Below are 25,190 nucleotides of genomic sequence, written 5' to 3' on the forward strand. Positions count from 1 at the left end.
GGCAATCAGGACTGGCTGGGGCTGTAAAACGTTGTGAATACCGAAGATGCCGCTGGATTCAAGGCTTCCTTGAATGAGCTGTGAAGGTGTCTTGATCTGGATCCTCCCTGAGGAAAAGTAATGGAATGGCTTGGAGAAATGTTGGTTGTCCAGTTCGCCAGCCACTCTTTTCAATGTCCAATCGAGCCGGGAGTCGGGCATGACTAGAGCGGTGTCGTCTACCGCCTCCTGTATGATGAGCTGTCCAAATGCCTCAGCGCGGCGATTAACGGCAGTACTCTCGAGCGACGACTGGGCCCTGTGAGAAATCAACGCCGCACCGTACATGGCTTGACTGGGACTGGCGTCGACTGCGGGATCATCTCCGGCACGGCCATAGTCGTGGCGGCGGACAAGCGGCGTCTCATGAGCCGGAGTTGGCTGTTCCTCGTGAATTTGAGCCTTGCCACCCAATTGTTGACCGAAACCCGAGTGGGCGTTGTCGTCGTCGTCAGACTCCTCATAATCACTATCAAAAATGTCGCCTTCGAAGTCGCTCGAGACCGTGGAGCCGTCATCCTCTGGGGCCTCCTGAGGGTCTCCCTCTGGAGGCTCGGGCATCTTGAAAGCGTGCCGAACGGTCATCCCAAACAGGCGATTGCCGATATTCACAACGCCACCGATGGTAGCTCGGCTGATGACAGCTTCGCCGTGGAGAATCTCAATACCTAACCCATTGGCCCCTCCATGCTGGGAAGTAATTCGAACTTGAAAATCCCGTAGGGGAGCAATGCTCATCTCATGTGAGGATAACGCCATGCTCGGCGAGGTGAGGAATCCAGGATCGCCGTGTAATCCCACACACCTAAACCCAGGCGGCTTGAGCTGCATACTCTTGACAACGAGACCGCAGATGGCTTTGCGGAACCAGGCGGCCAGTGAGATGACACAGACGTAAGGGGTCGCGCGGGTTTCGTCGTGGCTGAGGATATAGCATTGTAGAGCATATGACGGGTTTCCCGGGCACTTGGGCGGCCGTTGAGCTTCTAAGTTCGCCTTGTTTGCCTCGATCAATGACATGAGTGAGGGGACAAGGAAAGTAGTCTAAATTTCATCCACGAAACTGTTGACTGCTACCGTCCACACGACAAGCCTGGCCCCGGAGGAGGTTGGTCGCTCGTACTTGACGGCGCCAAACGACTTGGCATAACTCGGACGTGTCGTTGCGAGCATTTGCTTCAAAGCCAAGGCCAGAGTGAGGCGGTCGTGCGCGGTGTCCCAGATGGTTGCCGGGGTCGGCGCAGCCTTGGCCACCGCTGGTGGTGGTCCTGGTGGGTGTTGAGCCGGCTGGGATGCCGCGGGACTCGGAGCTGGCTCAGCTGGGGTGTGTCTGATCAGTGCTGGATGCCCGGCAACTGGCGTCGATGCAGTGATTGCCGGGGCTGCGACTGTCACGACTGTTGAGGGACCGGCCATGGTTTACACTATTTCTGGGGATGTGAGCCTATCGTGGATGATTGACGGGTTGAAGTTCCAGAGGAGCAGTTAACAGCCCTAGGTATCGGGCGGGCAAAGACTTTCCAGTCCCCAAGGGCCCAAATGAAGCTATTCTTCTTGTACCTAATTATTCACGCAGCCCGCCCGTAGATCCCCTGCATAGCACTATGGTAACGACAGCTGAAAACCCGTTGCTTCAGTCACCCGTCTTCTCCAATTCTCCGCTTCAAGAATCCTTGAAAGCCGCTATTCTCGAGCATCTCTGGCCGCTGCCCGCCGGCCTAGCTCCCCAGCAAATAGTCACAGACCAATTTTCAACATACTTCACCCACTTCGAGCAAGAATGTAGCCCTTCGTTATCGTCGTACCACTCCATCCGGTCCTTTAGCGACACCTTCACCATCCTGGCCATCATAAGGGCGAATCCTACCCTGAGCCTTGCCGACCTGCTGACCATAATCCGGGCTACCAACCCGGCCCTCGCCGCCGACGAGGATAAACTCTTGGCCTCGATCGAGTTCACCGTTCGTTTGTGGTTGATGGTCAACGTCAGGACCACCATGCCCGCGCAGCGACACGTCCTGGCGCTCTGCTTTCCGTGGCCCAAAACCCAGAGCCTGGTTGACGTGCTCCAAAAATTACCCAACCCCCGCTTTCCCAGATCTCTACCGCTGAACGGTTCTCCGATTCCTTGAATGTAGTTGACATGAGGAAGATCGCCAATATCCGGGTCTTGTGGACAAATGATCTAGCAGAGCATCTCACCATGAGGGGGAAATTTCTCTATCTGTTTTCCCAGGTGGCGGTGTTGAAACGGATAAGGATGTCTGGTACCAGGTAAGATTGTTTCCCTCCATCTCTTCCAGCACCCAGGGGGAGCATGATGCCAACCTCCTGCATGCATAGCAACAACCTCCTCCCGCCAGGTCTCCTGGACGAAACTGTCGAAACCCTCAATCTTCTCATCCCCCAGGGAAACCCGCCTTGCAACGTCTGGATCTCGAAGGAGGTTTCAAGGCTCGGCCTAGATCCACAACTCCAATACCGCACAACTACCAATCGGAGCACACGCGCCTACTCGTATTGGCAAGGGAGGCTTCTGGACCTGTCGGATGCTTTTGACAAGACGAAACCAACAGGGCCAATCCAATGGTGGCATGACCGTCGAGATATGGGGCAGTGGTGGAATTATTGGCTTGTTGTGGTGGGGATCACGCTGACTCTGTTATTTGGTCTGATACAATCCATCACGGGCATCCTGCAGGTTGTGGGCGCAGGAGGGGGAAAGAATTGAAGGGCTACTGCTACTCGTGAGAGGGAGGGAGGAGGCCGCTTAACATCTTCAAGCCCCTCAAAACAACATACGCCAACTGCACTGCCGCAAGGCACAGCGGCGGGACGGCCATACGATCCCATCTTCACTAACAATCGACGGCGAGGCCTCTGCCATGTCGATACGTTTTGCCTTTCTCCCTAGATAAAATTGCGATCAGTAGTTTAATCTGGGGACAGTGGACGGGATCCTGTTTTTTCTACTGTCTATAGTTGTATATGATTGACGGTAACGATAGTTGGGTTCAAGAAGCAGTAGAAGCGTGTTGGTCGAAAAATGTGACGATATGAAAACAGGGCTCCTGGTTTTCCTTGGCGAGTTTCCAACGTGGCATAAATTCTCATAATATTATAAGATTTGAAATGTAACAATAGGTACCTATATAAAGCTAAATAATCCACTTGGTAACATACGCCCTACTATTCATAAGCTATTCAGTTAAGCTATAATACCTTTACTAGCTAGTACCTTAAGCTATTTACCAATTGCCCTATAAGTAATAGAGACGCTGTATTGGCGGCAGCCGGAGCCGACGACCCACCGGCGATTTGGTTCATCTACTTTAGCTATGAGCCTACAGGCCGGTAACCGGAAATAAAGACACCACGCCCGGCGCTTCCAGGAGTGACCGCTTGACCTCAGTCGGGAGGTCGATAACAACCTCATTCCCAAACCGCAGATGGACAAAATCGTACTTCGACTCGAGCCGCTCTAGGAGACACCGCATGCGCTTCTCAGACCCCTCAGGCAGCAGCGCCGCACCTTTGTCAGCCTGACCCAGCTTCCTCGTCAGAAATTCGTACATCCCACCAATCCCCTCTCCCTTACCACCACGGCCAACCTCCGTAATAGCATCCGCCCCGTCCTCCAGTGCCGTCACCACCTCTGCAAAGGCGGCCACAACGTCATCCGGGATACGCTCTTTCCGCATCCCGGGGACGTCGTTCCCGCCAAAGGTGTGCTTGCGCTTCAATGACTTTCCATACATGATCGTGTGGTGCGCCAGGTTGCGAAGGCCATGCACCCCGTAGCGCTCCGGTTTGAGATACAGACATTTTCCTCGTCGGGTGTCGTTTACGATGGCAATGGAGAGAACGTGGCAGTGGCCATGGGGAAGCGGAGGTGGAGGTGGGCGTTCTGGCGCAATGCCCGACTTGCCTGCCTTGCTGGACTTGCCCGCGGTGAAGCCAAGATCAATGCCGGTGGTGCATCCCGGGGATACATGTCTCTTCAAATGGCTGCTGAGGCGTGGTGAGCCAATACCGCCAAAGTAGGCCGACAGCCGGCCTTCAGGATCTCGGCAGAGATAGGCGCCTGTCACAAAGGTCTGGCCACGTTCGATGCTAAGATAGGTGAGGTACCACATGATGCCTGTCACCTGGATGATGCCTGCCGGGGAGTGTCGCATCTCGCGGGCCATCTGGCGTATCTTATCGACCGACCACGGTTGTGTCATGATGGCAAGTACGTCTTGGGCCCCTTGGGCAATAGCGGAATGGATTTCGGGCACCCATTGACCGAGCCCGATGCTGGCAAGGTAGGTATCAAGGCTGCTTTTCTTTTCTTCGGCTTGATCAAGGCCCTGGTCCTCTGACTCTGACGGCTGTCGGTTGAGATTGCTGATCATCGTGACACTCAATGTCGCCCCGGTTCTGGTTTTCGTTGGAACCTGAAGTTGTATTATTGAGTTGACAAAAGCGATCACCGCAGCAATGAGTTCACGTCGCACCAGATACCGCCGTCGGGCATCAACCCCCGCACTTTCACAGAGATTCAAGAAGTGCATCCGTCCAATTACAGCGCGCATACCACAGCCTTGTCATGGCTTCCATCCCTCTGGAAACGCTATCAGGCGTTAATTACTCAAATCACAACTCCAGGAAGCGTTTGAGACACAAGCTACAGATCTACCCCACGGCCTTTAAGAAGTAAACTAAATAACCGGCGGCACCCATTTCGCGTTCCGCTATACCGTGGGTGAAATAATATGAATTCCTTTGAAAGAATTAGCAGTTAGCGGTTGCGTATCGGACAGCACGAGATAGTACGGGAAGGTATACATCCGGCTAACTCCTGACACCGGTGTGGCAAAGTGTGGGTATGATTGTATATAATATAGCATGATGATAATGCAGTAGACTCTGCTGTTAGCGTCCATGTATTAGTAGTGCGGGTTTCCCATAACAGTTCTGTACCGCCAAGACTCCCCCCCGTGGCCTACGCCTCCAGCTCCGGCGTTGCAATCCTAACTTTGAGGGACTTCACACGTTGGATCGTGTAGGTCCAGGGGAGTGCCTTGAGGTTTGAAGGGGATGGTGAATACGAATAGAGCTGTCTTTGTAGAACGAAGAGAGACAAGGGTACAGGCTTAGAGCGCGGCGATGAAATCACGTGTAAAATTGCTGTTGCAGTTTACAAGACAACAGAAAGGTTATTCAATTTAACGTGAAGACTATTTCTCTGCTTGAAGATACAAAACCATCAAGTCTCGCTGGGCATGAGGCCCCTACAGTTACTAGGTAGTAATGACCGTGAAGTACCTTCGTGCCTTCCAACGAGGACCCGGGACCCGAGCGATCCTGCTCGGCAGACGGGTCCTTCGTTATTGGTTCCACCACCCGGACCCGATCCCTCCTGGCCAGGTCGTTACATCCGGCCCGCTTGGTCACCAGTCACCACTAGCAGATCAGCGCCGTATCGCCCGGCCGGCGGGCCGAGCCCGGGCCGGAATGGACCCAGTCCAAATGCGGCTGAGTCCAAAGCGACGGGGTGATGACACGGTCATCGATAGTGTCGGGCGGCTGCTGCTGGCTGCTCAGCCCAACCGTCTTGATTTCCAGTACGAAGGATTTGCCGGTCTCTAGTACATAGCGGACGGCATCGCCCACGGCCTTGTTGACCTCGGCCGGGTGCTCGACGTGTCTGCCCTCGATGCCGGCCATGGCCTTGGCGATTCCGACGAAGTCGGGCTGGGGGCCACGGATGGTGAGATAGCCGGGGTCCATCGTGCGCGGCTTCCAATCGTAGCCCAGCGCCTCGCCATAGACCTGGACAATCGTCCCGAGTCCCACTTGCAGGGTGTGGTATTCGGAGTTGTTGGTAATGATGTAGAGGATCCCCAGGTTGCGGTGCGCCGCCGTCCACCAGGCCTGCGGATAGAACAGCGAGGAGCCGTCGCCGGTGACGGCCACCACTAGTTTGGTGCCGATTCCCTGCACCCCACGCTCTTCCTCCTTGATGCCGATGGTGGCGCCAAACGACCAGCCGAGCGAGCCGCCGCCGACGGAATAGTAGCTGGTCGGCTTGGCGAAGGGCAGCAGATACTGGAAGGGAGAGGGATCGGAAATGGCCTCGTGGACATAAACGAAATTGTCCTGAAGGTGGCGCTGCTCGATCTGCCGGCGCAGTGCGTCGGCGATCACCACCGCCCACACATTGTCCTGATTCATGGCCCGGTCCAGATACTGCTGCCACTGCACGCTCCGTTCGACCGCCCCGTAGGCCAGTGTACGGTTGCGCTCGTTGCGCTGTGTGGTGAATAACGGGGTCATCACCGCGTTCACCTGGGTGGTGATCTGCGGCAGAGCGACCTTGATGTCGGCGAACACAGCGGCGTCGCCGTGATAGTTCTTGCCAATGTCCCAGATGCAGTTGCTAAGATAAAGCTTGCTGACCGAGTCCGGGATCAGCGGGCCGTCGGACGGTTTGTAGATCAGCACCTGCGCCTGGTTGGAGAAGCCGCAGAGGAAAGCGACATCGTGGTCTTTGAATGCCGACTGCATGCCGGCCTGATTGTTAGGCAGTTCTCCCTGCCAATGGGAATCGTTATTGGGGTAATTGGCGACGGCGCTCAAGGCCTGCTGCAGGACCGGCGCGCCGATGACGTGAGCGAGATCGCGAAGTTCCTTCCAGGCATCGGCTAATCCGACCGCATCGCCGGCGACGATCAGCGGATTCCTCGCCGCCGCCAACCGGCCGGCGAGGTCGCGCACGCTGTCCGGATCGGGCCCGAAACGGGGTGAAATCCGGGTAATGCCCTCAAGACGATCGTCGTCGGGAATGCGGCGCATGGTGAATTCCCACGGCACGGAGAGGAACACGGCGCCGTTCGGCGGCGCCATGGCCTCCTTGAAGGCGCGCTGCAGCACCAGCTTCATGTCGTCCTCTGACTTCATCTCATGCGCCCATTTGCAGTAGTTGCGGGCGAGAGGGACGGTGTCGGACGACAGCAAAGGCTCCTGCACCACCAGCGCGTTCTGCTGCTGCGCACACAGGATGACCAGCGGAAACTGCGAGCGCGACGCGTTGAACAGGTTGGTGATGGCGTGGGCGATGCCAGGGGTGACGTGGACGATCAGGATGGCCGGCTTGCCCGTCATGCGCGCCGAGCCCATGGCCGCGCCGATGGCGATGTTCTCGTGAAGGCATTCGACATATTCGACGCCGTTCTCGGGATACGAGGTGCCGTCGATCCAAGGGATTTCATTGACACCGGGAACGCCAAAGATTCGCGTGATTCCCAATTCGCGGCAGACATCGAAAAGGTAGTCGCGCGCCCAGCGATGGGGCCGCTGCGGCCGAACGGGGGGCAGCAAGATTCCCTCTGAACCCTCCATCGCAAGGGACAACTTCACGCGATTGAGATCTCGTAAGGAGAGACTTTGAAGATAGGTATATACTCGTTGAAGTTGTGTTTCCCGCTCACTGGTCGCAAAGCTGGGAAACAAAAGTTTTGGGACAAAATATGGTTAATAACTTAATAACTACCTGGTACCTATACTCAAGTTTCTCCAGAGACTTTAAGTAGATGATTAAACGCTACATGTAATTCCAGCTTCAGAACGGCCTCCTTTTCTGGCTTTCCTATTCTGTGAAATACTGCCTCACGGGCAAGGCCACTACACCGGATAAATATGGGTAGTAGGCCTCCCCCGCTCTTGATTCTTCCGTAGAACTGATGCATTATGTCTGATACCCATATTCTCCAACAACGGATTGCGGTGCAACTGATCGCATGTGGCACAGGATAAGGATGATTGGGTAAATCTCCTGTCACGGAGTGTGATATGATATCAGGAAATGGAACGTTACAAAGCAGGAAGGGTGGGAAGATACGTACGCATTTGGTGTGCCAGCCAGCCACTCTTGAGCATGTCGTCGTTTACCGGTGAGGTGCTTGAAGTTCCTTTAAGCTTTCAGCTGCTCTCTTTGCAGTCGTCATGCAAGCCACGTCGTATAGGATCTAGACTTGGCAACTTTCCGACATTTCCGACATGGCTGTAAAGCTCGGGCGTTACGCGCAACTGAGGGGTCGACATGAGAAGGCTCGGCAAGGTTCCGGTAGAACCACACCTTTTCACATCTCGACCGTTCTGGCCACCTTTACCAATGACATCTCTTGCTCCGGGCGGAAATAGCCCCGAGCCTCTCACTGTACGTCGATTCGTCGAGGGCGGTGCGGGATGGTAATTATTGGTAAATAGACCAATTAAGAGAGAAAAGCGTTCTGCACGCCGTAACTGCAGAAGTGCCCAACTCCAACGACCATTCGGTAAAAGCAAACTCCCTCAGGTTGTCTAGAACGGAGGCGGGGTTGATACCGCTCGGGCTTCCTGCGGCGACGTCGGACGTCCTGCAAAGCAGAGTTCGTCTCCCGATTGTCCTTCGAGGATTCATTCTGAGGAGGCAATGGGACCTGCTTGGCCTAGCCTAGTAGTTAATGAGGAAATACAATAATTATAAGAAAGAAGTGTCAAGGAATAAGGCCCCCTTATAGCTGACTGTATATATATAATATAACTAGACTTCGAGAGAGATAAGAAAAGAATAGAAGAAGGAAATCAAAACGATAGTCAGCGAAAACGCTCCCTCGTATAGCGGCCACTCCCTTTTCCCCCGCGCTGCCCCTTTTCCCTGCTCTGTCAAACTGTACTACCCTCGCCTGTAACTTCCCCTCCTGTACTTTCCACTCCTGCACCATCCCCTCCTGCACCTGCCCCTCCTAGGCAGTGGACCTAGAGCTGAGAACGCCGGATATCTACAAAGCTGCCGGCCGACGACCCCAGAGGACGCAGGATCTCAGCGATATCCAGCAACTCTCCCCAAAGTCTTCTACTCACACTACAGTGCCCAACTCTTGGAGATTTCTACTGCATCTAGACAACACCGCCTGTCATGTCGACTCAACTTTACTGGGGCGATGCTCCGACGAGTCCGACGATTAGGCAGCAGTACGCGCTTGCCACTGTCGAGCAACAGATCAAGCGAGTTATTGACAACGAGAGCGATCCCCTTCACGGTTTGCCCCCCCTGTTGGATGGCGTACTCCAAGACTTGCCTGATATAGGCCCATCCAACGACATCCAACAGGTCCTAGAGAAGTTGAGTCTTGGTCGCATCCCTCGGCCTACTCCATCGAAGGTGGCCATTGTCGGCGCCGGTGTCGCTGGGCTGTTCCTCGGCATGATGCTCGACTATCTGAACGAACACATCCCCAAGTTTAACGTCGACTACGAAATCTTCGAAGCCAACGACTCCTCTCGGGTGGGCGGACGGATGTTTACCCACGAGTTCAAGCCGAAACCGCCCCATAACCCACAAGGCCCGCACGACTACTACGACGTGGGCGCCATGCGGTTCCCCCAGAATCCCATCATGCAGCGCGTGTTTAAACTGTTTGACTGGCTGGGGATGCCCATGGGCCCATTGAGGGAGGATACACCCAAGGGATCGCTTGTCCCCTACAGCATGACCAATCGCACGGGAGAGGACCAAAACGAGCCTTTCCGCTTTAACGACCAGACAAAGTGGGGATCTTATGTCAACATCGCTGCTGCTGCCGAGGGTAATGATGCTTTTGGTTTCAATGAGGATCCCAAAGACCCCCCGATCCCATCTGCGTACGTTCATTCTTACGTTCATTCTTACGTTCATTCTTCCCCTGTTGTATTATGTTTCGATATGTACGTACGTACCAGGAAAATCAAGGCTGACGCACTAGGGTATCCAGCGTCCTTGCCATGAGTCCCGGCAAGGTTGTTGACAATGCCATTGAAGACCTGCGCGAGGCCCTGCAGGAAGATGCGGCAAGGGGGGGCCGCCGTGGTTGGGAACTGCTCATGAAGTTTGACCAATACACCACGCGTGCCTGGATGGCTACGAACCAGCAGAAGCCACCCGGCACCGCCAGACCCGACCCCACACGGCCACCCTTCAACGCTAGCACCATCAACTTCCTCGAGACCATGAATGGGTAGGCATTCCACCGTCCCCCACTACAACCTTGACCCTTACCCGCTAGCTAGCAACCGGCTTGCTAACAAAGATACAACAGCGGCACCGACTGGTACGACCAAGCGTTCAGTGAGACGGTGCTGGAGTCGCTCGACTTTGACTATGACGCGTCCACCAAGTGGTGGTGTATCATGGGCGGGGCACAGCAGCTCCCGAAGTTGATGGAGAAGCGGCTCAGCACCAAGCCCACCTACTCCTCGCCCGTCTCCGCCCTTAGCGCTATCCTCAAGATTGGGCAGTCCGACAAGCTCACGCTTGCGATGGAAGTGTCGCTCAAGGGTAACTCGCCCTCCGAGAGCCGCGTCTATGACGGTGTCTTCAACACCACCACGCTCGGCTGTCTCCGGCGGATCGACACGACCGGATGCCTCCTGCCCAATAGCACCAACATGACCTTCCGCACGCTCGCTTACGGCGAGTCGTGCAAGGTGGGCATCAAGTTCTCGAAAGCCTGGTGGCGCCAGATCATGCCCGGCGGCCACCGGGTCGAGAAAGGCGGGCTGGGCCACTCGGACATGCATATCCGCACGCTTGTGTACCCCTCGTACAACGTGCTCGACAACCCCTCGAAGCCGGCCGTGCTGCTGGTCTCGTATACCTGGCAGCAAGACGCGGAGCGCATCGGCGCCCTGATCTCGCGGGCCTCGCCCGCCGGCGAAGACGAGCTCAAGGCGCTGCTGCTGCGCGAGCTGGCGCGGCTGCACACCACGACACGCCGCGACGAGGAGCAGCTGTTCGCCACCATCTCGGCGTCCTACCTCGACCACTACGCCCACAACTGGTCCGACGACGCCACGGCCGCCGGCTCCTTCGCCTTCTTCCGCCCGCAGCAGTTCAGCACCCTGTGGCCCAAGATCGTGCAGCCAGCCGGCAACCTGGTGCTGATCGGCGAGGCGTCGAGCCCGCACCACGCGTGGGTCGTCGGCGCCATCGAGAGCGCCGTTGTTGGTTTGTATGCGTGGCTCTACAGCCGCATGGATATCCCCGGCGCCAAGGAGGCCGTGTGGCTGATCGACGGCACCACGCCCTGCCCAGGGCATGGCCAGCGGGGGCATAAGTGTCCGCCCTTCCTGGGCCTGCCGAACTATCTGCCCAAGAAGCATGCACGCTGGCTGGGATTGATTTCGGCTTTGGAAGCCGAGAGAGCGGCCCAGAGGGCAGCAGAGAGGGGGTAAGGAATCATCTCAATGCTAGTTAAATAGGTCCAGACTTGGTCGTATAATTAATGATATAAAAATGTTCAAGTGTTGGAAAACAAGGCTCCGGGACACAACTGGAACAGGTGGAATGGCTATAGTAGGTACCTAGCTAGCTACGGAACACGCAATCTTTGACACTCTTTACAAGCTGGAAGAACAGGTGTTTTGGCGAAGCCAGACTAATTACGAGAAAGAGAAGCGTGACATTGAGTTAAGCAGTTGTATTGACTATCCAACGAGCACTGTCAGTGGCACTTAAAACATCACCCGAAAACTAACCCTAACCCTAGCATTCAGCCTCGAATATACCCTTTGAGTTCTTGACCACTGAGTCGTACCGTCCGCACTGACAACATCTTTTTGAGAAACTGGCCTTCTTCCAAACTAAAACAAGTTTGCCATGGTGCAATCACGGGACGTAATTAGTTGGTTTAGGTCTCTGCTGCTGAGGGTATTGGGCCTTGAACCGGAACAGCTCATTGACAGGAAGGCTTGCGTTGTCAAGTGGATTGTTTGGTTTTCTTTGTGTGGCGTTATTTTTCAAAACTGTGTGATGTTGTAACAAAGAAAATACTTGAGTTTCACTAATTAACCCCATCCAGAACGTTCCTTTAGCGGAGTTATCTTTGTGTAATAACCTGCTTCACGGTCCCGAGCTGTTTTTTTATTGTGATCTGTTCAAATCCACTGCTTCGCCGGTGGTGGAGGGCCTAGCATTGTGGTGACACTTATTAAAGACCGTATACTGCTGGAAGAGGCTAGGTTATTGTCATATACGGGGAATGAAGAAAATCAATTACCTCTGCCAATAGAGCGTTACAGTTGAATCAGTGGAGCTTTGTTTTATAGAGTTTCAGTCATTTTACATCCAAATCTTTGATATCCGCTCAAAAGGGCCTAAAACTGGTCGCTCTGAGGACAAGAAACCGCCTTCTTTGAACAACAACGAAGACGAGAACCTGTCATTATTGCGGGGAGGCTAAGAACGTGATTCTGGGCCTAGCCGTTCTTTTTTTTCGGGGGTCAAATTAATAACTCAGCAAAGAGTAGGTTACGTATTTGTGACGGATCGACTCTCAACCACACTCTAAAAGGGTTCACTGAAGGTATGACGTAAGGGTTGTGATCCGGTGAGGCCAAAAGGTTCACAAGATAATGATCTGGTCTCAATGTTCACAGCGTCGTGCAGGTTGCAATGAACAAGTTGTATTGCTTACTGGAGAACTCCCAGAGTCCTCCAGAACGAGTGACTGTATACTGTTTGGCTAGAGAATATCCTGAAGTACCTCAACAGCTATTCCCCGTCTTCTACTTTCGACCAGGATTTTCTCGTCTCTATTCTAACCCATTACCGTAAATGTAAGAAGTCCTCTGGGAAGTATCATCTGACTAGGTATAGGATTTCTCATCATGTCGGATATCAACGACAACGATAAGACTCCACTGGTTCCTCCAAACCCTCCGGTGGGTTCCCTTTGAGCCAGCTGACAGAGAATAAGCTAACAAGACGACCGAGCAGGCCAACCCTCCGAACGATTCGGCTAAGAATCCGGAAGATAACCCGGGCAAGGCTGCTCTGGACGCTGGTCATCCGCCCCGGAATCTCGCCAGCTGCTATGTAAATTCCCCGGTACGGCCACTTCACGCCAGCTGACCGAGACGGGGCTGATAGGAGAGCCTGACAGGCCGACCCGAACGAAGCGGCAAAATTGGCTTCGGATCCGGCCGGTGGCAGTGGAGGTGACAATTGGCCCGGCGGGGGCCCTTTCCTGAGTCCTCCGGCAGTAAGTACCGGTAATCCAGAGCTGGACGCTTGTCTGACAAGACACAGGTTCAGGCTAAGCGGCAGATGAGGCGGCCGACAAGTCAAACTACGATGATGATGTGCTAAACAAGTCGAGCAATCATATAGACATCAACACAGTGACACCTTCTGTTTCCATGTCCGCCAAGGATTTCTTTGGAAAAGCAGAGTAAAATAGCACTGTTATCTTCTTGATCTTGTGGAGGATGTTGAAAAAGTGGGTTTACTAGGACAATTTTGGATGCGACAGTAAATTCCCCCCCGGTTTAAAATGTTACACCAACTTAGGCAGCAATGGCTCCCCACTTTTTTCAGTCTCCCTTGGGTCGTTAGCAGCGCCAATTTTGATCTCCAACATAAAGTGTTAAATACTGCTCCCCCCGCCTCTATTGAACAAGGCGTTATTTCACACGTTATCACAACGAAGAACGAATATGCCGAAGCTGTTGGGACTACGGCCGCCAGCCGCGAAGCCACCGGAGAGCGAACTCCGAAAATTGGCCCAGGAGGCTGGGTTGCGCGAGGTGAGCTGGAAGCGACAAGAAGATATGGCGGGAGAACTTTACGAATGCGCATACGATGAGCTGCACAAATGCATCTTGACAGAATTCAGAAAGGAATATGTATGTATTTATAAACATCCAAACTCAGATTTCGTTCTAATGAGCAAGCACAGGGACCAGCCATAAAGGAATGGGCGGAAAGTCAAAACCTCAGCATCACCCAAGTCGATGCACAAGCTCCGTGTCTGCTCAAACAAGGCTCCATCTCAACATCAACCGGAGAATTTGCCGTTCTTGTCCCGTTCCCTTTCCAGGCTTGCGCAGTCCAACACCTACCCAACAAGCATGACACTGCAACTCGAGAACCCGTCGATTGGCTGGACCCAGTCCTCCTGCCGGAGAACAGCGCGCTTATTCTCCTGAATGGCGAGATCAAGTTTTTGCCGGTTGTCTTTCATATTGCGGGAGCCCAAGACGACGTTGCCAATGTTGATAAAACGAGCATCAGGGAGAAGGAGAGAGGGCAGCCCCAGTGAAATCAAAGAATGAGAATGTGCTGTATCCCGAAACGTCCCCGATGTCGATGTGGTCCAAGCTCGAGACTTCCTGCAGATCCCTGCCGGTACCGACTTGGCCATGGTTGTCTGGGGTTAGACGTGAGATTTCCGTGGTAGGAGAACCTACAGTACCGGCCGAGACTCCTTGTTGGCGCGTATAAATCCCTATTCTATCCGCCTCAGTCCCACCATCGGCGTGCGGCCAAAACCCAAGTGGATATGCACGGCGCCTGCCTTGATCCAACGGGTGGCCTTGATGGCCGAACAAGGTTAGCAAGCCCTCGACATCGGATTCGTCTAACGGCGAGTCCCGGGGGCTTAGCGTAGCAACATCGTTTTCACGTCTTAGCGCCTCGTGTATCGTGCCGAGCAGGTTGTCATCAGAATCAAGAACAGGGGTGCCCGAGATCGGTTCCACAGGATCGAGGGTTGGAACAGCCCCCGTAGGCCGCCGCTCCTCATAGCCCCATCCGGCCACGTTAGCCAACAAGTCGAGAGGTGACGTCTGTTGAGCTAGGACCCGGTCCTAGTTGTCGTGACAAATTCCACCTACCCAGTCTTGACCCGTCAGTCTGTGGCGGTGCTCCAGGTTGGCGTTGATAGGCCGGAAGGCTGTTGTTCCGCTTTCCTCTCGGTCATATGCAGAAGCAGATTCGGTCGTATATGGCAAAACGCTCCGGAAGGAATGGCCTGCGGGCAGACGTGCTTGCTCGATCGAAGTGGGCGCGGCGCTCTCGACGCTGGGTCCATGCCCTGGCGTTTTGTCTCTCGCGCCAGCAATCCCGGGTGGGCTGCCGTCAGAAACAGGGGATTTGTTGTAGCTCGAAGCCTGTTCAACACCACTGAGTGTTTTGACGGGTCGCCATGCACGCTGGCTCGCACATTCTTGTCTGGCCGCGCCGGGAGGCACGTCGAGGGGCGAGCTCCCCCCTTGGAGTGCCGAAACCCGGCCCCAGTTGCCGTGACGTCGCTCATCCGCCTCTTGATGTACCCTTTGTCGCTTGGCCGGACGGCTTGATGTTGTTGTTCTCGTTGGGCCCTGACCTTGCGGGCTGGTGTTGACGGGGTGGGGTGGTGTCGTCGAGGGCTGCGCGCTGGGCATTGTGTGAATGTCTCTGTTTCCAAGCTGGCGGGCGACGGGCATCTCCGATTTCACCATTTGCGCGAATCTTTGGAAATCATGATTCTGACTAAGAAGCTCCACCCCGAGGGCCTTGCAAATCGTCGAGCAACTGCGAGCTCGTTAGCCAATGGCCATGGTGGCATTCGATTAATCTCACCTCCAGCGGTCACCGACGTGGAACTTGACAAAAAAGGGAATCCAAAATGGCACAGAGGCTTGTATTTCGTCCTCCGGAACGTCGCATAGGGGGATCTTTTCTGTGAAGACACGACTTTCCTTCCGCTCCTTTGGGCAATATTGGTAGAAGGATAAAACCCCGCCCTCTGTTGTGATGTTATTAATTACCGCCTGATTGGAGAGCGATGAACATACCTAGGAGAAACAACTCAAAAGCGCGATGCCGCAGTCCGCGAGCAAATTGGCGCTGCTGTTCTGCGAGGAGCCATCGCACTGCCGCTCGATCCCGAGCGAGCAGGTCAGGCGGCGTCTTGCATACGCTCCCGCGACTCGCTGACAGGAACTTCCGTTGAGCAGTGTCTACCAGGTCTATCGGATGACCCTCATGTATTGCCACACAAAGCGTCGCGATCAATATCAGGGAAAGGAAACGGGAGAGTTGGTGATGGAGTTTCCCTGATACGGTACCAAGGCCAACGGTATTCGCAAAGGCCTCTAAAGCGTCCTGCAAATCCAGCTTTGTAGCATGGCCCGCGAAGCACCTGTTGCCGCCTAGCCGGCCTGTTGTCAAAAAATCAACTGCATGAAAAATACCCCGCGCACTTGATAAGCCCAGGCTGTCCCTCTTCTCGCGCCACTGGATTTCTGACTGGGGCAGATTTTTGAAGGTGTTGGTTCGTTCGACCCATATTGGTGGCGAGAGGCGTGGCGTTGAGGGCTTCTTGGCCGGATTCCAGATATTGAGATCGCAGCTCGGGGGCGTGGGTTGTGTGACGAGCTGGAGGCGAGGTAGGTCGAGGACTTGGTGTCGACGGCGACACTGCTTCACTAGGTTTTCAAACTGAGGGATACACTGGATCAAGGGGATTCCGATAAGCTTTTCCCAAAGATATCCGATGTAGGAGCTGTCATCCCCGACAAAATTATCGAGACGTCGGGCGCCCATAGTGAGATGCTTGTTGGATGAGATTCTGCGAGGCCCGCGGAGGTCTTCCCCGAGGCACCGGCCCCGTAAAGTAAACTAGACCCAATTCGGCCCCGTAAAGTAAACTAGACCCAATTCGGCCTGTAACATGTTACAGGCCGAATTGGGTTTGGCGCACTCTCTGCTGCAGCTTGTGTCTCGGACCGATGAGCTCGGGAGACCCCCAACAAGGGCCCTGGCAAATGCAGCGCCCTTAGCTGATTGGGGCCATCGAATCTTTGACCATCCGACGTGCCTACTCTCCCTGCCGGTATTGCCTGCCCTGCCAAGCTGGGTGGCGCACCGCTTCTCCCGCAGCGGTGCGGACCTACTCCCTTTGCCGAATTTACAGATTGGGCTCTTTTGATCTTGGATCCCGAGAGAGCCAGGCCGGCGTTTGGCAACCGCCGGCCGTGCATATACGGAAGTAGTTAGGGATAAAATAGCGGATCACAGGACGCCCCTGAGATCGAGTCATCAAAGTCATTCGCCAGACAATTGCGGGTATAGAGTAACCGGCCAGACAGCCAGACAGGGACTCTGTTGCTCAGCTCACCCGTGCCGGAGAAGCGTCGTTGTTGTCTACTTTCTCGGTTGCCGCCACACTCCGGACATCAGCCATGGCGTGGAGCCGGGATGGCTGTGCGAAGTTGGCCGGCCAAACAGGTGGGGAAACGGGAGCACGACCGTCCACCCACCCTCGCCGTTGCATCGAAGCCTTTCTCACCCCCAGTTCCCAACTTCTCCGAGGCTCAGGAGTGATTGCCCACACGTTCACATTCGATCAAAATGCCGGACAACCGTGGCCCTGGGGCTTCGCACGATGAGAAGCGGGACTCCTACCGTACCTTGAGAGGCCTGGGCTACCTGGTCCACGATCACCCCACTATCTTAGGTTATACCCATAGTCCAAACGTAAGTGAACCGTACAGTGTTAAGTTCCGAGGACTATAGCCGGCTAATCGTCGAGTAGCCGGGCTGGAACGCCATAGAAGAAGGCGACGAGGAGCAGTCCAAAGAGCTCAAGTCCGCTCTATGTTTACTGCTAGAGTTCGAGAGACACATTGGTAAATACGCTTCTTTCTTCAATATAGAAATTTCGCCGCTGGATACTGACTAGGTATAGATTACCTCGTTAATAACTGGCTGAACCGCAAACACCATCAACAATCCTACGCTCTTAACCCCGATACATTCAAGACTAAATACAAACGCTGGAGGAACACTCCACGTCACGAGGTGACAGCAGGGTTCACGAGCCTGACCCTGCGTATCTGCGCTTGCTCCCTTGATTTTATCGACGAGGATCGCGCCACGGAACTCAACGTGACGAACGTTCGGGGACTTACGGACCAAGTATATACGGCAGCCAAAAACTTGGCGATAGTATTCCGCCAGGAGAAGGCGGCCTGGCGTAGGTCCAGCAACTGTTGCTTACGGCAATCTGGTTAGAGTCGAGTAAGACACAGATAGAGGCATAGCATGCTCTAGGCGAGGCTATCATAGCTGCATACAAACTGGGTATTCTCTCGGTCCCGTCCTTCGAGGATGACTTAATTACGTTGTCATCTCTGCACTCCCATATGATTCCCATATTATTATGTGGCTTTCCCTCTCACGATGCGTTGCGCCGCCCAACACCCAAGCTAACGTGGGAATCCCTACCACAGATTCAATGGCTGCTGTGATCCAAAGCGGGATCGGAAACGTGGTGGGCGGGAGCGCTTTTGCCGCGTGCCAGAGTGCGGCTGCTGGAGGCGCGGGTGCGGCGGCTGTCAATGGAGTCGTGGCTGGCACCGGAGCTGCAGTGTCAGCAGTGGCTGCTGGTGGGAGGTTCTTAGTGTCGAGGCTCGGGCGAGTAGTCTCGTAGAAGTCTTTGTCAATGTGTGGCGTGAATATCTGGGGTCTTGACACGGTTGAGGGGGTAGTAACTGGTAACTGAGAACTCGGCATGCGCAACTTTCCATTATCATGTGCTTCGACGCCCTCTAGATTGGTGAAGTCGATGAAAGAGTAAGTCCCTAGGTGCCTCCCTACGATAAGGAACAGTTTGATCCAATTCCACCAACGAGCTGTAGGGGTCCGCTTTGGGCTCCTGGGTTCGTCCAAAGGAAGGAGCGATAGAAAAGTCCTTGAATATCTCAGGTGACCTAAGTCCCATCTGTTTGCCCTGAAGCTCCAATGAGGGTTCAAGGTAAAAGAGCCCGGATTAGTGCAGGTAGAATTTTCTTTGGGGGTTCAAAATGGTTATGCAAAACTTGCATTTGGGAGTGTTGGTATCAATGCGAAACATTCGTTTGAATATGATAAGAATTTAATTACCCATTAAGCACCGAGCCGTTGACCCAACCAGACTGAGAAATGTCAACGGGAAGATTGGGGAACTGGCTGATTGTAGTCACACCACCGAAGGCAAACGGTCCTGAACAAGCTAACATGCTATAGGCCTCATTCTGTCCCGAGACTGTTGGCTGTGGGTTCCCTTAAATCCTCGCGTTTCTTGATCTTTTCAGGTTTTCGGTTTTTTATCTTGCCACTCCACTAAGCCCAAAGCCCTCTCAACCACCTTCCAGAGAAACACCTCGGATTAACCACGATCGATCGAACAAGCTTCATCTTCCCATTCTCCAAAATAACCCAACATGGTCGCGGTGAAACAGCTCCTCCAAGCGGCCGAAGCAGCCGCGACAGGACTAGTGGGGTTGGATTCGTTGGGAGCTGTTCCTACAGTTAACACCATCCGCGATCTTCAGAGTTGCAGAGGAAATTATGAAATTAGTAAGTTCTTCGGACTCTGAAAGACAAAATATACTCCCTCACACGTTTTAACCGCCAAAAGCACGATTGATTACTCGCCAAGTACGTACAACGAATCTCAGACTAACGTATTTCAGGCTATCGACCATCACCACCACGCGACTGAACAGGCCGTCAAGTACATCACGATGCAACTGGCCGATCTCGCTGCCATTGTAGGGGCGGGGAGCGGCAAGCTTCTGGACATTCCGGGCGCCGACGCCATTACAGCCCTCGCCTCGGTCGACTTCAGCCCCATTTTGGAGATGTAAGATATTAGCGCCCCTTCGCTTGTCCACATATATACCAGGTGGTTGGTGTGGCTCCTGAAGCACAAGGAGAGGTTGGCTAGGCCACGTGTGTCAGATTGACAACTGATCGCCCCGTGGCAACGAGCAGGTCGTCGAGTTCGTCAAAGAGCACACCCCATCCAGTCCGGGATTATCGCGGGCGGTGTGATTTTCATGATCACCCCTGGCGGTATTGCCGTACCGGTCCTTAAAGGCGTCACTGCTCGTACGTGGTTGTATTCCTTCTCTAGACCTCCTCGTTCTTTGGGCCTCTCTCGTTCATGTTGTTCATCCCTAAAAATAAACCCGACGAGCGTGGCACGCTGATTTGACGATAAATATGGTGGATTAGGTTCGATAGCTGCCACCATCCACAGTGGCATTGGAAACGTAGGGGCTGGGAGCCTCTTCGCTATTCTGCAGAGTGGTGGGGCCGGAGGCTCAGGGGTAGTGGTGGTGAATGGAGCCATAACGGGCATTGGCGCAGTCATGTCAGGTGTCGCTGGGGGTGAGTTGTTGTTGTTGCGTGGCCTGGTCTCCAAGCTTTGAGCAAGTTCCAGACCGGCTGATCATCCGATGCCTACCAGTATGGTCGGTGGGGTTATGATGACGTGAGCCTGAATCGAAGTGTCCACGCAAGTAAGACACAGCATTGAGGCTAGCGATTTATGCGTGCCTTGCAAGCGGCGTCAGGAGAAATCTTAGCTCGCTAGTGCGGCTGCGCATAACATTTGGCCCCAAGAGATGCGCTCACACCTCGAAGAAAACCGTGTTTTGGCCCAAAACAGTCGCCAATTGAAGTTTCTCAATCTAGTTTCTTCACAGTAGTACTAATGTTAGATCCTATACTTCAAATCCATCAACAGGTAAAAATATCATTAAAGCGGACTAAAGATTGATGGTTCATAGCGATCTGAAGTAAAAATGCAGATCCCTTCGATGCTAAACTGCATTCGCTGAGACTAAATGTTTCTATAATCCGGTGAACGGAACGGCTGTGCAGCTGCGCTAGTGGTGCCAGGACTTCGTCTGGCAGCGACCACTCGTGATATTTTCGGAACTTTCACAAAACGATCCCTGTTTGTTCGTTAGCGTGGGACTTTTATGACCGGGACACTGGCTGCAATCTTCAACTTTGTCAAACACCAACGCATTTTAATCTAGAAAAACAGCGTGAATAGTACCTTCCTTTTTAATAGTGTTTATAGCTCATTCTATTTTCATTTTAAACGGTTGTTGTCGTGTTCAGGGAGCAAGAGTTGAAATTTTGACCAAGATACCGGTCTAAGATCTCACGCTAATAACTAAACAAACAGGGATTGAGCTGTATGTGTTTGTTTGCTGTGTGATATACGAGGGGCGCCTGGACATTGGACCCTTTTCGGAGATTTTCCAGTAAGCAACCTGCTGCGTCCCCTGGAGCCCTGGGCCTAATGATCACGTCGTTCAAAGACGCCTAGATCATTTCTTAGCATGTCTGATGTGCATGGCCATCTCGGGGTATAGTATATAAGCCGGTTCCAGCGCAGCATCGCAAAACTGTTTCGTTCTCCTTCCCTTTCATTCTCAAGCCTCCAAGCACACAACGTTACAACCCAAACAGTACTCTCCATTATGTCTTCGACCACTATGGCGAACGTAGCCAAGGGATTTCACAAGCTCTTCAACAATTTCCGCACTCCTGACGGTACTGACATTGAAGAACTTTTCCTGGATCATGCCGACCGCGTCAGTAGCCCCTTGGCCCTGGCCATGCTGGCGCAGATGGGCTTGACGGAAAACACGAACACACCGTTCACCCTATTCGAGAATGCGGCCGGTGTGGGTGTCGTGGCGCACATCCTGCAACGTACCGTCAAGGCCGAGGTGCTAGGCAAGAGCAAGATTATTTGTGGCGATTCGTCAGAGCAAGTCCTCGGGTTCGCAACGAACAGGTCGGAGAAGGAGAAGTGGGTGAATACGGAGGTGAAGAAGATTGATGCTGAGGTAAGGGTTCTTCGGGAGTTTTTCACCTCCAAAGTGCCATGGCAGCAGGCTGACGATGGGTAGAAAACTGGGTTTGATAACGGCACCTTTACTCACGTTGCTACCAACCTTGGTTTCCACGTCATACCTGACTCCGAAAGTGCCCTAAATGGTATGTTCCAATGATACACCCATCAGAAGCTCACAGAGTTGACCACGATACAGATGCAATTCGCATTCTCAAACCCGGTGGCGTCCTCGGTTTGACGACCGTGCACCGGGACGTCGCCTGGTTGCCTGAGTTCCGCGAAGCCTTCAAGTCCTTTCCCTTTGAAGCTCCACTGGAAATGGGGTTGCAAACCACCACGTGGGGCAACTGGAGCGACGTGAACTGGATCCAGAAAACGCTGGAAGAGAAAGGTCTGGAAGAAGTGAACGTGGAGGTGTTTGCCTGGCTGAATCGCATGGACAGCGTCGACTATTTCTTAACCAGCTACGGCATGATCTTGGATATTGTGATGGACAGCTGCTGGTCGAAAGAGCTGAGGAAGCAACACCCCAGGGAGGAGGTCCATGGGCTGGTCAAAGCGTTCCTGGAAAAGAAGTACGGGGACAAGGGGTGGAATGCCAGCTGGATTGGTGTCGTCGCGACTGGTCGGGTGCCAATTTGAAGGGCCCCAGAGATCTCGTGCGGAGGCTAGTGGTCCAATGTCGGTTAGGTCGTAATCACCAGTTTATCAAAATGTGAAAGAATTGCACTTTCAGGCGGCTTCCGCGGCAAACTGCTGCAACCCCGCATCAAGATCAGTCGCGCCTGCAGCCTTTTCCCGCAGCTCCCCGTTGATTCGTGCAGACCACGTGACGGCATTCGCAACTCGAGCCCCGTCGGGCAGGCGCGCTGGGGAGTGTGAACACGGGCCGGGACCTTCTTTCTGAGGTTTTTATTTTCGCGTTTCCATTTTGCAACCTGAAACCACGACAGTTTCGCGAAATTCGAGTTGAGCGTATTGCAAAACACAGCCACCGCACCGCTCGGGCCTGCGGGCCCTGAAGACGCCGGCTCCAGTGCCAGAGACAGTGCGCACATCCGCCAACAGAACCCGCCTGGAAGAACAAGTTTACGGGGGCCAAACGACCACCGGACCCCCCGCGAGCCACCGAAGCACCCCCCAACGCAAACCGGCGGGGCCCGGGAAGCCATGGCAGACCTCGGATTTCCGCATTACCAGCTCACGGCGATTCTGACCGCACTCGGGTCGATTGATCGTCGACTAAGCCGGATTGAGACAGCGTTGAAAATCCCAGGTTTCAACAATCCGCGCTCTCCAGCTCTCGCGGGCGTTCCCTCGACTTCCTCCCCCGCAAATCCCGCGGCGGCTGCGGCGGCTGCTGCCGCTGCCGCTGCCCAGGCGGGCCCCGCGGGACATATCGCACCGGCCCCGCAGCGCCCTCCACTACCTGCAGGACCACCCCCACCAACACTTCCAGGCCTTCATCAACCACAACCACCGCCGCTATCATCCGGCGGTCTTCTCACAAGCCATGCCGAGAACACAGGGAACCTCACTCCCAATGTGCACCCTCTCAACACCACACTAGTCACAGGCAAGCCGCCGGCAATGCTTCCCGTTTGGAAGAGAATGGTTTGAAGATCAGCTTTTCCGGGGGCAAACTGCTCTAAGAATGCCGAAATCATGTTTGGCAATGGTGACGCGTGTCACTGCCGTGGATCGAGTCCGAGAAAGACTCAAAAGAGCGATTTGATAATCGGGCAGTTGGTCGGCATCGGCATAGGTAATAAGCGCCGACTGGTGGCAGGGACGGGAGAGGTGCAGAGGAGAAGATGGGAGGGTAGATGGACCAGGAGGCCAGACATTTAAGAGTCAGCAGCGGAATAAGCGGCTGGTTTTCCTTTGGCGTAACTCCCGCCACAATGCAAAGCCACAAGCCACAGGGGCGATGTCGGCGCCGCAAGTGGTTGTGAACCTTGAGAGCAGCGCGTGTAGCCGATGTCAGGTCTGCTCCTGGCTCGCGTGATTCCGTTGCGGCGGTCGAGGCTTTCCCTCCACGACGAGCATCTGGATCGGCTGGGTCAGACCATACGGGCCACGGGCGCGTCCAGTTCGACGTTGGTCAGCTCGGTGAGGTTGACGAGTGCTGGGGCTGGTACTCGCAGTGCGAGCACGCCAGGTCACCTGAGTCCACGTCGGGACGCTCTCGCTGAAGCGTACAGGGCGTTTCTCAGCTCGTCATTTCCCCTGCTGCCTAAAGGTGGGCTGCGCCCGATGGCGGTTCTTGCATCTGCTGCATTAGCATGAACGATTTGCACGGCACAGCCAGGCTCACCGTTTTCTTGAAACGGACAGCACTAACAGAGGAAAAGAGGCGCCCGTTTTTGCATCCCAAGACCCTCTGTTTTTTGACCCCTCTTCCCCGAATAGATAAATCACTTGACCGCTGGATTAGTACTCAGGTCGGTGACGACTGGGGAATCCCCGGTGTTGTATGTTTTTGTCTTTCCCCCTCCTTTTAACGAATGCTTTCATGTTTCAGGTGCTTGTTTTTGTTTGCTCCTTTGGGGTCGCAGTCGTGAGTGGGTTTCGGAGGCAAGGCGTGTGTGTTGTGAGCCCGGTTGAGGGAGGCTTGGACTTGATGAGCCGAGACTTTGACAATACAATGCCGAAGCGACAAACAGAACTAATAATTCAACATGGAAGCGGAAAGAAGATCCATTAAGTCGTTATTCTAGATGGCTATCAAACTTATCCATTGTCCAACTCCGACCCCACGCTGAAAGCAACTTATCAGTAACCAAATTACCGTGTTTTTCTCCCACGACCTCTCCCGCTTGTCTTGGTCGCGGGGGTGCTCTTCTTTCCCGCTGCCGTGCTTGTTCCAGTACTAGGCTTTCTTCCCCCCTTCTTGGCTTTCGCAGCAGCCGGTTTTGTCACACCGTCGTTCTGCGTCTTCCTGCTTGGACGGCTTCCCTTCTTTGAAGACTTTGCAACAGCATCCCGTGGTGGGGCCGCGGGAACAGCCCTGGTGGAGCGTCTGGTCGCTTGTCGCTTGCTTGCCGTGGCTGCTGGTGCTGCTGATGCTGGGGATACAACGCTTGCGGCCGTCACAGCGATCCGAGCACTCCGTCGTAGCGGCGGTTGTGCTGGCTGCGACGCAACTTGTTCTGCTGCCGGCTGGTCTAGATTGCGTGCACGCCCACTGCGCCGGGGAGGGGGTTTGGGAGACTCTGCATCTGGCTCCGTGTCCTGGACCGCATCCTGCACACGTTGATCTTCAGGCAGGACTTGGTCACGTTCGTGAACATCGAGCTCGACTTGAGCATCCTCGAGAACAACGTCAGGCTGTTGCGGCAGAATAGGGTTACCAAATAGCCGCCCGCCCTTGGGGGTAATCTGAGGGTACGATGGAGGTGAAGGTCCGTACTTCGTCTGAGATTGCTGCCGAGACTCCCGAGACTGCTGCTAGTCTTTTGGATCCCTTCAACAAATTCCCCGCTGCCAACGGCCGCGCCCACAGACACGAGAAAGCACAAGAAACCACGACCGTCAAAGAGCTGCTGCAAGACCAGCATCGGCGGCGAGAGTATTATCGGCGGCAGCAGAGGGCGGCGGAGGAGAAGAAGCGGGTCGCTGCGGATGCAGCGGCGCGGGAGAAAAGGTAGGAGGCGAGGCGGGCCGCTGCTGAGGATGGGA

General features: G+C 54.4%; 9 protein-coding genes across 9 annotated transcripts; 6 read left to right on the plus strand and 3 right to left on the minus strand.

Annotated features, from left to right (window-relative positions):
• Window positions 1–986: 986 nt before the first annotated feature.
• On the plus strand, window positions 987–2,770 carry C8A04DRAFT_40552 (uncharacterized protein; the record flags this gene model as incomplete). Its single annotated transcript, XM_062784987.1, has 4 exons — window positions 987–1,029; window positions 1,657–2,102; window positions 2,138–2,313; window positions 2,383–2,770. The coding sequence occupies 4 exons, from the start codon at window positions 987–989 to the stop codon at window positions 2,768–2,770; spliced, it is 1,053 nt and encodes a 350-aa protein (XP_062633000.1).
• Window positions 2,771–3,383: 613 nt separating this feature from the next.
• Window positions 3,384–4,436, minus strand: C8A04DRAFT_15681 (uncharacterized protein; the record flags this gene model as incomplete). Its single annotated transcript, XM_062778578.1, has 1 exon — window positions 3,384–4,436. One exon carries the CDS (start codon window positions 4,434–4,436, stop codon window positions 3,384–3,386), a length of 1,053 nt encoding a protein of 350 aa, XP_062633001.1.
• A 1,051-nt stretch (window positions 4,437–5,487) lies between these two features.
• C8A04DRAFT_40554 (thiamine pyrophosphate enzyme, N-terminal TPP binding domain-containing protein) lies at window positions 5,488–7,962 on the minus strand (the record flags this gene model as incomplete). The annotated part of the gene is made up of 3 exons (XM_062784988.1): window positions 5,488–7,437; window positions 7,470–7,525; window positions 7,929–7,962. The coding sequence occupies 3 exons, from the start codon at window positions 7,960–7,962 to the stop codon at window positions 5,488–5,490; spliced, it is 2,040 nt and encodes a 679-aa protein (XP_062633002.1).
• Window positions 7,963–8,983: 1,021 nt separating this feature from the next.
• On the plus strand, window positions 8,984–11,277 carry C8A04DRAFT_15672 (uncharacterized protein; the record flags this gene model as incomplete). The annotated part of the gene is made up of 3 exons (XM_062778575.1): window positions 8,984–9,708; window positions 9,819–10,061; window positions 10,143–11,277. 3 exons carry the CDS (start codon window positions 8,984–8,986, stop codon window positions 11,275–11,277), a joined length of 2,103 nt encoding a protein of 700 aa, XP_062633003.1.
• A 2,588-nt stretch (window positions 11,278–13,865) lies between these two features.
• On the plus strand, window positions 13,866–14,144 carry C8A04DRAFT_15679 (uncharacterized protein; the record flags this gene model as incomplete). Its single annotated transcript, XM_062778577.1, has 1 exon — window positions 13,866–14,144. A coding segment is annotated over one exon (279 nt), but the record flags the coding sequence as incomplete, so codon positions are not given.
• Window positions 14,145–15,297: 1,153 nt separating this feature from the next.
• Window positions 15,298–16,411, minus strand: C8A04DRAFT_15668 (uncharacterized protein; the record flags this gene model as incomplete). The annotated part of the gene is made up of 3 exons (XM_062778573.1): window positions 15,298–15,397; window positions 15,446–15,611; window positions 15,661–16,411. Coding segments are annotated over 3 exons (1,017 nt in total), but the record flags the coding sequence as incomplete, so codon positions are not given.
• Window positions 16,412–17,218: 807 nt separating this feature from the next.
• C8A04DRAFT_32859 (uncharacterized protein) lies at window positions 17,219–18,299 on the plus strand (the record flags this gene model as incomplete). Its single annotated transcript, XM_062782238.1, has 4 exons — window positions 17,219–17,344; window positions 17,403–17,496; window positions 17,556–17,843; window positions 18,100–18,299. 4 exons carry the CDS (start codon window positions 17,219–17,221, stop codon window positions 18,297–18,299), a joined length of 708 nt encoding a protein of 235 aa, XP_062633006.1.
• A 2,845-nt stretch (window positions 18,300–21,144) lies between these two features.
• On the plus strand, window positions 21,145–22,151 carry C8A04DRAFT_40556 (methyltransferase; the record flags this gene model as incomplete). The annotated part of the gene is made up of 3 exons (XM_062784989.1): window positions 21,145–21,501; window positions 21,565–21,652; window positions 21,706–22,151. The coding sequence occupies 3 exons, from the start codon at window positions 21,145–21,147 to the stop codon at window positions 22,149–22,151; spliced, it is 891 nt and encodes a 296-aa protein (XP_062633007.1).
• Window positions 22,152–22,679: 528 nt separating this feature from the next.
• Window positions 22,680–23,129, plus strand: C8A04DRAFT_32862 (uncharacterized protein; the record flags this gene model as incomplete). The annotated part of the gene is made up of 1 exon (XM_062782239.1): window positions 22,680–23,129. The coding sequence occupies one exon, from the start codon at window positions 22,680–22,682 to the stop codon at window positions 23,127–23,129; it is 450 nt and encodes a 149-aa protein (XP_062633008.1).
• Between the last annotated feature and the right edge of the window lie 2,061 nt (window positions 23,130–25,190).

The sequence above is a fragment of the Dichotomopilus funicola genome (genome assembly GCF_033296635.1).
Source record: "Dichotomopilus funicola strain CBS 141.50 unplaced genomic scaffold C8A04scaffold_102, whole genome shotgun sequence".
NCBI classification, from domain to species: domain Eukaryota; kingdom Fungi; phylum Ascomycota; class Sordariomycetes; order Sordariales; family Chaetomiaceae; genus Dichotomopilus; species Dichotomopilus funicola.